This window comes from Crocodylus siamensis, chromosome 3 (assembly GCF_052110815.1).
Source record: "Crocodylus siamensis isolate JL-2025a chromosome 3, ASM5211081v1, whole genome shotgun sequence".
NCBI classification, from domain to species: Eukaryota; Metazoa; Chordata; order Crocodylia; family Crocodylidae; genus Crocodylus; species Crocodylus siamensis.
In genome coordinates this window covers 99,673,054-99,685,118 of record NC_143397.1, presented here as the reverse complement: position 1 = coordinate 99,685,118, position 12,065 = coordinate 99,673,054, and the positions used below count along the sequence as shown (strand labels likewise).

Here is a 12,065-nt window from a genome sequence, read left to right as displayed (position 1 = left end):
AAACTAGACGTAGTACTCCAGATGTGGCCTCACGAGTGCACAATACAGTGGAATAATTGTCCTTGTTGAATTTTGAGATTTCTTTTGGCCAATCTTCCAATGTGCGTAGGTCACTGAATCCTAGCCCTACCTTCTCGCACAGTGGTGAGCAAAATGTGGCCGTGGGCCAGATACGGCCCGCCAGGCCACTCTATCTGGCTTGTGGGGCCCCTGAAAAACTTAGAAAATGAATATCTATCTGCCCCAGGTTTCCTGTCATGTGGCCCTTGATGGGTTGCCAAAATTCTGTAAGTGGCCCTCTACCTCAAATAATTGTCCGCCCCTGTTCTAGCATATCTACTACACCCCCCAGCTTGGTGTCACATGTGAACTTGCTGAGGGTACACTAAATCCCATCTTCCAGATGATTAATGAAGATATTGAGCAAAACCAGCCCCAGGACCAGCCCTGGGGGCACATCACTTAATACCAGTTGCTAAACAGACCTCAAGCCATTAATAACCACCTGTTGAGCCTGACTGTCCAGCCAGCTTTCTATCCAGCAGTCAGGTTGGTCAGGCATGACTTGCCCTTGTTGAATCCATGCTTACTGTTTCTGATCACTTTCTTCTCCTCCAAGTGCTTAGAAATGGATTTGTTGAGGACCTGCTCCATGCTTTTTTCTGGGGGCTGAGGTGAGGCTGACTGGTCTGTAGTTCCCTGGATCCTTCCTTCCCCTTTTGGGCATGAGTTTTTGAAAGATAATAGCCAGCAGCTCTGCAATCACATCAGTCAACTCTCTCAGCAACCTCAGATGCATTCCATCTGTCTCCATGGACTTGTTCATGTCCAGCTTTTCTAAATAGCCCCTAACCTGTTCTGTCACCACTGAGGGCTGTTGACCACCTCCCCAAACTATGTTGCCTGGTCTGGGAGCTGACCATGCCTGTGAACACCAAGGTGAAAAAAGGCATCGAGGACTTGAGCCTTTTCCTCATCTGTCACTAGGTTGCCTCTTGAATAAGGGACCTACACTTCCCCTGACCTTCTTGTTGTTACCATGCTTATAAAATCTTTCTTGTTACCCTTCATGTCCCTTGCCAGCTTCAACTCCAATTTCACTTTGGCTTTCCTGGTTTCATCCCTACATGCCCAAGCAATATTTATATTCCTCCCTAGTCATCTGTCCAAGCTTCTACTTCTTGTAAGCTTCCTTTTTGTGTTTAAGCTCACTGAAAAGTTATCTGCTAAACCAAGCTGGTTGTTATTCTTCCTGCACATTGGGTTGGTTTGTTCCTGCACCCTCCTTATGGTTTCTTCAAAATGCATCCAACTCTCCTAGACTCTTTTCACCCTCAGACTGGCCTTCCAGGGGATCCTTCCCATCCATTCCCTGAGGGAGTCAAAGGACTTTTCTGTAGTCCAGGGTCTTTACCCTGCTGCTCTCCTTTCTTCCTTTTGTCAGGATCCTGAAATCAGTCATCTCATGGTCCCTGCTGCCCAAATTGCCATCCACTTCTACATCCCCCATGAATTCTTCCCTGTTTGTGAGCAGCAGGTGAAAAAGTATATAGCCCCTCGTAGGACTCTCTAACACTTGCACCAGGAAGTTGTCCCCAACAATCTTCAAAAGCTTTTTGCCTGTGCACTGCTGTATTGCCTCCCAGGAGATGCCAGGGTGATTCGAAGTTCTCCATGAGAACCAGGCATGTGATTGGGGAAACTTCCTCTAGTTGTCTGAAGAAGGCCTCATCTACCTTATCATCCTGGTCTGGTGGTCTGTGGCAGACCCCCAGCACAAATATCACCCTTGTTCTCCCACCTCACCTTAACCCAGAGACTTTCACCAGGCCTATCTCCAGATTTATGCTGGAGCTTTAAGCAGTCATACAACTCTTGTGCATACAGCGCAACTTGTCTTCTTGTCTGCCTGTCCTTCCTGAACAATTTGTACCCATCCATGACCATGTTGCAGTCATGCGAGCTATCCCACCAAGTCTCTATTGTTCCAGTCACGTCATAGTTCCTTGACTCTGGAAGGACTTCTAGTTCTTCCTTCTTGTTTCCAGGGCTCTGTGCATTCCTTGTGTACGAACACCTGAGGCAACTAGTTGATTGCCCTGTTTTCACAGGAAGAATGAGGAGTCCTCCCTTGGTGCGCCTTCCTCTTTTTACTTTCTCCAGGTCTTCCATTTCCTCATTTACCTCGGGTTTGTTCTCCATACCCTGGTGAACCAGTTTAAAGCCCTTCTCACTAGGTCAGTGAGCCTGTCTGCGAAGATGCTCTTCCCTCTCTTCATCAGCATGGGGGACTCCATTTGAATTGGCCTCCCATTAGACAGGAAACCACTGATAATTGGTACTCTTAAAGAGGGATTAGTTGTGCATCCACCTCATGATGATTTAATCTAGACTTCTTTTTCCTACTTTCTTACGAGAATGCCATGAGAGACAACAATATCAGAATCCATATCCCTATCTACTAGGCCAACTGTCACATTTGTCTGGACTTTGTATTTGACAACTGCCATGTTAATTGCTAATAACTCTGACCTTTTTATCACTTGTCATAGACTGAGGCTGTAACCCCCCGTCCCCCAACACACATACCTAGTGTAGCATTATGAAAGGATTTGTGAACCCCACAGAAATCCAGTTGGAAGAGCTGATATCACATTGGAACGGGCATTGTGACTGACTGGGAGAGTAGAATCACGAGCAAAGAAAGATCAGCAATCACTTGATCTGAATGCTTTTGGTACCTCCTATGGAGACTGAAATTAGGCTGGCTACTCCTCTTCCTTAGGTCTTCCTCTTTCCCATTGTTAAAAATGTGTGTGCACGACTTTCTGCAGTTCTCTGGGTTTTCCCTCACCCTCTGTGAGTTCTCAAAATAGTTTCTGCTAATACTAAAAGTAATTTAAGGTGAATTTTGTCAAGTCTTGTTGATTTGACTAGATCTAATTTATCTAAACATCCCTTAATAAGTTTTCTAGAGCCCGTGGCCCTTTCTTGGAGGTAACACAGATGACACGAGTTGTACTTTGATTTGTAGAACAAAAAGGAGTTTATTAAGTGGTCCGTTGAGACCCTCAGCAATTTTCAAGTGGTCCACAAAATAAAAAGTTTGAGAACCACTGAACTAGAGGATCTGTCAGAAACCAACATGATCAAGGCTACAATACGTTTGCAAACTGTCTAATTGAAATATCGTCTGGGTACACAGAGTTTGGTAATAGAAGCCATTATATGCCATCCTAGGACAAGCAATGCAAAAAGCTCTTTAATATAATTAATACAATACAAAATCATACGATACAATGAGCCTACAACTTTACAAAGAACTACAGAACAGCTGTCTCTGGTATTATTCAATGTGGTAAAGGAGAGATGACTTACTGCCATAGAAGGATTGAAAATGACCCACTCTAGCATGGAGCACCATTAACAGTGTGCTCTTTCTAGCTCTTGTCCTGTACATTTTCACCAATTTTAAGCAACAGGCAAAGGCAAACATAGAATTAATGTTATCTAAAATTTGAGCAACTTCCTGTTTGTTGCAAATAAAAGAAATTGCTCTGTACTCTTGATAAGTGAGTTCTTTGTTACTACCCTGTATGGCAGCTTTATAGTTTTAGATCTGGGAGGCCCTTTTGTTTGGAACTACGTTTTCCATTTACTATTTTTAACTGGAATAAAAATTTGGCATCAAGTTATTCTCTGCAAATGTTAATAATATGGAGAAATACAGTCTCCAGAGAGTCTGTGTAAGGCCTTATGCTGCTTACTTCAGGTCTTGCACATGGCTATCTTGAAGGGAAACAAAATCAGTACACCTCCTAAATATGAATGCTGGAGGAACTCCATAACAGCATAGCAAGAGTAGTCCACGTGTCCAGGCATTGTTCTGTATTATTAATTTGTGAAGTAGTTTTCCAAAAAAAGTATTGTTATAGCCATTGGTATCTGGCTCTGTAATGGCTGTTTTTGGGAAAACATTAAAAGAGGTCAATTAATGTAGCTGGTCAGATTTTTCATGCTAAAATTTAGACTGGAATAAGGAATTTAGTATTTTAGGAATTAACAAATTTGCACTATTTGCAAACTTTTGTAATGTATTAATAAAACTGCAGATGTGTATCTCATCAAGTCTGGTATTGATGGTTTATTTCCTGAGACGTTTTCCTGAATGTCAGGATGGATTAAAATCTATGCCTTTTAAACTGTCCTTTTAAAAATTAAATGCAATATTGATAGTGTATGTCAAAACCTAAACTTGTAATTTATTATTCATTCAAGTAATGTTACCATATTTACTTGAATAAAAGTTAATTTTTTTCCTTCAACCAACATGGGGAAGAAAACCCTATGTCATAAATTCGCATATAAGAACCTCATTGCGTAGCATTAAAATGTTGCCAAAAGCAGGATGTACTCATTAATGGAAACCAGCCATAAACCCACCAACACTAAGCATGACTATAAGGCACATGGCCCACATTGGGCAAATGTGGATAGTAACCTATGAGAAAAATAGGTCAGTGCCCCTCATCTGAATAAGATTTATGGTATTGCCCATTAAGTGCAGTCCCCTTCAGCACCAGCTCTTTTGACTTTACATATATTTCAACTTCTTTTTCATTCCCACAGCAGAGCCGTACTTTTCTTTTCCATTTTCAGTTATTCCTGTTTCTTTGCCAGTGTTAACAATGTAGCAAACTTCATGAAACAGGGCCCCAAACAGTTGTGGAGAAGATTCCCTCTGTTGCCTCCTCTCTCAGCCTGACACATGTGAATAGTGTGGCCCTGCCCTTCATGAGGCCCAACCAGGCTGCCATATGCCTCATCTGCATGGAGGCAGACAAGGTTCTTTGGGTAAACTAAAGTTGGTCTAATAAAAGATAACAGATTTACCCAAAGAACCTTGATTGTCTATGTCCGTAGACCATCATGGCTACAACCTACACCCATCATCTACATAAAAATATTTGGGGCATTGAAAGACTTGACAAAAACTCTGGTTCCAGTCATGACTGGGGGACTAATTAGCACATGGATCCTGGTGGGGGGGGGGGGGTATGTGGAGTACATGCATACTAAGCATTGCTGATCTGTGGGGTCCCCATGGCTTGAAACTGTTGATTTGTGGTGAGGCTAGCCCAATGAACTCAGTGGTACATCATGAGTCTTGGCTTTGGACTAATGCATCTTTTGTACTATATATACATTAGGCCTGTGTGAAGCAGCTAGTATTTGTTTTGGATTCAGATTCAGCTGATTCGGGGGACAGTGATTCAATTGGGTGATTCCAATCTGTCCCGAATCGATTGATCCGAATTGGCCCCATCCCCCACCTGCTCTCAATGGCTGCCCCTTCCGCTTTCCCAGCTCCTTGCCCTTTAACAACAACAGCAACAAAGCCCCGATTCACTGGCTGCTGCCAGGCGAGGGGGGCAATCCCTGCTGCCCCATGCTGCGTGGGGGAGGCTCTGCCCTAAGCCTCCAGAAACCCTGAGGCTGCTGCAGCAGCTGGTGATTTCAGAGTATGCGTAGTAGGGCTGTGCGACGCTTTGGTCACTGATTTCAATTCAGTGGCAATTCGGTGTGATTCAGCGGCCAAATCTCTGAATCAGCAGACCTTTTTATCTGTCTGAATCTAAGCGGAACCCTCCAAATTGATTCAGAGCGATTAAATGATTCGGCTATAGACACAGCATTAAATGTTGTTTCTACATACCTCAAGGTACCAGGCAGCTTGTGAATGCTGAGATGCTGGGGCAGACGGAGCATCCCACGGGAGCATGGGGTGGGAGGGGGTGTCCCAGTGCGCTTGGCAGTGGACCCAGAAGTGGACCAGAAGCACTTCTGGTTAACTTCTGGGTCCACCAGGGAGTGCCTGAGAGACCCTCTGCTCCCTGGCTCAGTGACTGGTATCTCCTGGGTTGGGGCGGGGTACGTGGGGTGCCCCCATGGTTGATTGCCAAGCCATGGGGGGGGTGTTCCCCACATGCTCGGCAGCTACTTCTGGTCCATTTCCAGGTCCACTGCCAAGTACTCCGGGGGGGGGTCCCCCTGTGTTCCTGTGGGATGCTCCATTTCCCCCCCACCCCCCATCGTAGTATTCACAGGCCACGCCTGGTATGTTGAGGTATGTAGAAAAACCGTTTAAAGCTGTGTCTATGGCCAAATTGCTGATTCTCCAAATCAGCACAAAATCTTCAGGTTCAGATTTGGCCAGATTGAATCAGGACGGTGATCCGAATCAACGAATCAATCGTTGTCCCCAAAGCCGAATGTGAATCTGAATAGAATATGGCCCGTTTTGCACACCCCTAATGCTAAGCCAGTGCTAGGCATTGGAACTGATTTATACTGGTTAATGATTATTTTAGCTGAGACTATCATGGTACAGAAGGAAGGATGAAACATTTGTAGGGGGAGTGGTATAAATGCCTGGATGGCTGTATAGGCGTTGTATTCATGTTTCAACCAAGAGGCTGATGGTTTGGTCACTTTTGCATATCCTTATCTACCCTTAAAAACTCAGCTGCCATTAGTAACCCACTGTGCCTTTTTTCATTTGTATATAGCAAGGTAATAATTATCTTTTGGAATTCAGTTTTACTGTAACTTATGCCTAGGCCCTTGGGGCCTGCTAAACTCAGTGACTGCAGTAGTTTTTAGTGGAGCTATCTTTAAAGAGTATTCCAAAGCTGAATGAGAGTGAAATTAACCTGGCTGTTAGAGTCCCTGAAATCAGTATTGTTTTGGTTTTGCTTATCAGGTATTACAGTTAATTCCTAGTCAGTTTCAGGTGTAATTCAAAGCATCACTTTTTGATTTGCAAAGGTTTACATAGTTTTGTCTTGATTGCTTGGGGGAACATCCTCTTTTAGTATGTTCTATAGCAGCAGTTGTAATCAACTGGAATGAACAGCTTAACATCCAAACACTCACGGCATGTGTTTTTTAATGAAGGGTCCTTGTCTCTTGAATTCCCTTTTCCCAATAATGGCTGAGGCATCTCTTCAGTGGTACACTTCAAGCATGTGATTTTAATTTTTAATAATATGCTTAAGTTCATCCTGATTCAGAAATGCATATTCTTCAGGGACACTCTGCATTGCAAAAGCTACTTCTACAGATGTTAATACGTAAACTGAACACATGCTTCTTCCCATGTGAAACATGAGCTTAAGTACCATTGACAAGATGGAACTTAAGTTAAACAGGTAGTCAAAGGCCGTGTTGAATCACAGCCTCAGTCTGTCTGCTGGCCTCTATGCTTTTAAACATTTTTGCAGGAAGTAATTCAGTAATGTGAAGCCTTTTTCTTTCTGAAAAGTTTAACTACTATTTTTTCCTGTTTCAGAAGGAAAAGGGGCAGCATGAATGTGATTTATTTCATTTTTTTAAATGATTTGTTAAATTGGTTATGTAATTAAAGGCATGGTTGATGTTTGAGAATTTTTTTTCAGTGAAAATGTTTTCTGTTCTGAATTTCCACACTACAAAAAAATTCAAAAGTTTTTAAGCAACAGTTTTTGTAGGTATTAATCACAACAGGGATAGATATTTGCCACTATGTAGTATTAAGGGTTTGTTAGCTTTTAAAAATTGATCCTGGAAAGCACAATTCATTGTGAAGAATGCTGCTCTATTTTACACGTGTTGCTGTTGTGCATTATGAAAAGATGCAATGCCTTATAAACATGTTGCTACTTGTGCAATCAGGTATATCAATCCAAAATCATTCCTCTTTTGTATTGCTTAAATCGGGGGTTTTTACTGGGTAGCATGAGTCAGATTGGGGTAGAGACGTGCATAACAGCAGCAGATAGGACTTAAATTATTATTTAATAGAGTCCTTGCGTGTCACTTAGTGATGCCTATTTTATGCAAGACATGATCAAATCAGTTTGCATATTGTTACATTCTGTTCCTCTGCCTTTTATAATAGAAGAAGCAGTAGATTAGTTGTCAATGTAATACAGCTAAACTCACAGTAGAATTTCAGTAAATTGAAATGGAACCAGTCAGAGTTGTGTGGCTACCCAAACAATTTAATTTGCATTTTTCTTTGTTCCTGAAGTGTTGTTGTGCAATAAGCAGTGTGCATTATGGTACAGCAGGAAGTGTGGTGATATAAGTGTAATAAATAAGTGGACCATTGTCCAGAATACCTTTACTAATAATCTTGCATTTTGTTTTTCAGCGTGGATCTGACGAGCTTCTTTCTTCTGGTATCACTAACGGGCCTTTTACCATGAACAATTCTACTCCAGCTACAGGTATTATTACTCTATCATGCTTTTAATGTTCTTCTATGTAAGTGTGCTTTCAGGGGTTTTCTGCTTTTTTGTTTCTGCTCATAAAATGGTTACAAAAGAAGTTTTAGATTACAAGCAAAAGCTACTGCAAAGACCATAGAAACTTTAAGGGGAAAAGGACTTTACAGAAGCTTTAGTCAGAACTGGTGTCAAGGAAATCTAAAATTTCACTAATACCATGGGTCAAGTGTTATTTATTCTTAATAGGTGTAATTAAACTAGTAATCTGTGAGAGATTTTTATAGCCCTTAATTATCTTCAGCATTTCAAAATTTGGGGGGGGAATTTAAGTATCTGGGCATTCTTAAAATTATGAAGATATAGGATACTCAGTTCTAGCATTTGCTCACAGAATTTCTGAACCTCAGAGAGGTATTTCATCATAATCAAATTAGACACGCATGTAAGTTTGGAAAATTTTTGCTTGATTTCTTTTCTGTTTCAAATAGGTGTAGCAGTGGACGTAGTCTTTCTGGACTTTAGGAAGGTCTTCGACACTGTCTCTCACCCCATTCTCATTAAGAAATTAGGCAACTGTGGCATCCGTGCCTACACAGTCAGATGGGTTGCAAATTGGCTGGAAGGCCGTACCCCGAGAGTGGTGGTGGATGGGTCTTTTTCGACCTGGAGGGATGTGGACGTTGGGGTCCCCCAGGGCTCAGTCCTTGGGCCTGCACTGTTCAACATCTTTATCAGCGACTTGAACGAGGGGTGAAAAGCACCTTGTTCAAATTCGCAGATGACACTAAAATGTGGGGAGAAGTGGGCGCGCTGGAGGGGAGAGGGACAGGCTGCAACTAGATCTAGACAGGTTACAGGGGTGGGCAGATCAGAGCAGGACAGGATTCAGTACTGACAAGTTCAAGGTACTGTACCTGGGGAGGAAGAACCAGCACCATACCTACAGGCTGGGGAACTCCCTTCTAGTCAGCACAGAGGCAGAAAAGGATCTTGGTGTCATTATTGATTCCAAAATGAACATGGGCCGGCAGTGTGGGGAGGGAGTCAGGAAGGCTAACCGCACCTTGTCATGCATCCACAGATGCATCACAAGCAGGTCGAAGGAGGTGATACTCCCCCTCTATGCAACACTGGTGAGGCTGCAGTTGGAGTACTGCATCCAGTTGTGATGCTTTGATCCGCGTGGGAATTGTTATCTTTTGGGCTTGGAGGATCGTCTCCTTACATGGTAGATATGTTCCAGATTCCACAATCTGACAATGGGACAGTTTAACAGAAGGGAAAAAAAGGAGTTCCCTCCCAGCCCCATGCATTAACCAACAAAGCCCAGAAGCAAGAGAAATATTCCTGGTAGAATACAGGCACAGGTATGCCCAGATCATCCCTGATCAGTGGCTATCCAACATTCTTGAAATCTCTAGTGCTGGAGAGGCAGTTTGTTCACTGCCTCACTGTTCTAACTGTGAAGAAGTTTTCCTGATATCCAGTCTAAACCTACTTTGCTGCGGCTTCAGGTCATTGGTCCATGCAGCAAGAGGGGAAAAAAAGGTGTTCTTTCTTTCTCTTGTATGGCAGCCCTTCAGGTATTTGAAGGCTGTCATCACGTCTCTTTTTAACTGCCTTTTCCACAAACTGAACATACCTATTTCCTCCAGTCTCTTCTCATATGGCGTGCCTTCCAATTCTTTATCATTTTTGTTGGTACCTATGGACCCTCTCTAACTTCTCCATGTCCTTTTTAAAATGTGGAGGCCAAAATTCTACAGAATACTTTAGATGAGGCCTATCCAGTGCTAAGTAAAGGGTGCCTTACACCTAATGTTCCTGTTCATGCAGCCAAAACCTGTTTTTGCCTTTCATGCAGCTGCATCACAATGCAGTTTGTGTTCCACCAGGATTCCTAGAACATATTCCATAGTGCTACCATCCAAAGAGGTGCTCCTATCCTCCAACATGTTTGCAGTCCTTCCCGAGTTTGTGTCATCTTCAGTCTTGCTCAAAAAGCGTTCAGTGCCACCAGCCAAATCATTAATAAATGCATTGAATAGCTCTGGGCCCAGGACAGACCCTTGTGGGACTCCCATTCTGGCATGGATCCATTTATATTTACCCATTGCTTGCAGTTATAAAGGCAGTTGCCCATCCATCGTATAGTAGTTCTGTCTAGTTTGCATTTCTCCCAATTTATTTTTGAGAAGATGGGGGGACTTGAATCACCCTGACATCTACTAGGAGGGCAATAATAGTAGTGCACAGGCAATCTAGGTGCTGGGGACAACTTACTGATGCAAGTGTTGGAGGGGCATGCTGTTCTTGACCAGCTGCTCACAAACAGTGAAATATCGGTGGGGGATGTAGACGTGGATGGCAATTGGGGCAGCAGTGACCGTGAGATGATTGAGTTCAGGATCCTGACAAAAGGAAGGAAGGAGAGCAGCAGAGTAAAGATTCTGGACTTCAGAAAAGTAGAGTTGGACTCCCTTAAGGGGTAGGATCCCCTAGGAGGCCAGTCTGAGGGGGAAAGGGTACTAGGAGAGCTGGATGTATTTTGAAGAACCTTGCTGAGAGTGCAGAAACAAACCATCCCGATGTGCAGGAAGAATAATAAATATGGCAGATGACCAGCTTGGCTTAGAGGAGAACTCTTCCATGAGCTTAAACACAAAAAGGAAGCTTACAAGAAGTGGAAGCTTGAACAGATGACTAGGGAAGAGTATAAATATTGCTTGGGCATGCAGGGATGAAAACAGGAAGGCCCAAATGCAGTTGGAGTTAGCAAGGGATGTAAAGGGTAACAAGAAGGGTTTTTACAAGTATGTTAGCAACCCAGGAGGTGCACAGTCCCACCAGGGGAGACGCCTTGTTGGACCTGGTGCTGGCCACGGGTGATGACCTGGTGAGGGGGCTGCGGGTGATGGGCCACCTGGGAGACAGTGATCATCGCTTGCTGGAATTCACCATCCAGCGTAAGGTGGCAAAGGGCTGCAGCAAGGCAACAGCCCTAGACTTTAGGAGGGCTGACTTCAACAAGCTAAGGAGGATCGTTGGGGAAGCGCTGAGGACCCAGAGGGGAAGGGAATCAGATGTCGAAGGTGAGTGGTTGCTCCTTAAGGAGACGATCCTCCATGCCCAAAGGGAGGTAATCCCAACAAGGGCCAAAGGGAGCAGGAGGGCACATAAACCCCCATGGCTCACTAAGAGCATCCGGGAATGTCTCCTTGCTAAAAGGGAGGCATACACCCAATGGAGAGATGGGGTCATCACCAAAAAGGACTATGTTACAGTCGCCCGAGGATGTAGGGGGGCAGTCAGGAGGGCCAAGGCAGAGATGGAGATAGGACTAGCTTCCCGGATTAAGGACAATAAGAAGTCCTTCTTCAAATACATAGGGGGTAAAAAGAGGGTCCCGGGTAATGTGGGGCCCCTGCAGGACACGATGGGCAACTTAGTCATCACGCCAGATGACAAAGCTAACATATTTAACGATTTCTTTGCCTCTGTCTTCCAAAGTAGGGACCAGTTCAGCCACCTCCTTGCTGGGCCCCCCTCGGGCCCCGAGAGAGACACGCCTGGGCCAGGGGTTAGCGAGGAGTTAGTTAGGGTACTTCTGGAGAGGCTGGACGTGTTCAAGTCCGCTGGTCCGGACGCTCTTCACCCTAGGGTTCTACAGGAACTGGCCGAGGTCATTGCGGGACCCGTGGCGCGGCTCTATGAGCACTCGTGGTGCTCTGGCGAGGTGCCGGAGGACTGGAAGAGGGCCAATGTGGTCCCTATCTTCAAAAAGGGAAAAAAAGA

The 12,065-nt window shown here is 44.1% G+C and overlaps 1 protein-coding gene across 2 annotated transcripts in view; it reads left to right on the top strand.

The window, feature by feature from the left end:
• PTBP3 (polypyrimidine tract binding protein 3) overlaps positions 1-12,065 on the top strand; it is a 121,618-nt gene that overhangs the window by 57,730 nt on the left and 51,823 nt on the right. For both annotated transcript variants that reach the window (XM_090038855.1, XM_090038854.1), the window contains exon 2: positions 8,195-8,270. In XM_090038855.1, coding sequence (XP_089894981.1) covers positions 8,246-8,270 — 25 coding nt within the window. In that variant the 5' untranslated portion in view covers positions 8,195-8,245. The remainder of the gene's footprint in view (positions 1-8,194; positions 8,271-12,065) is intronic.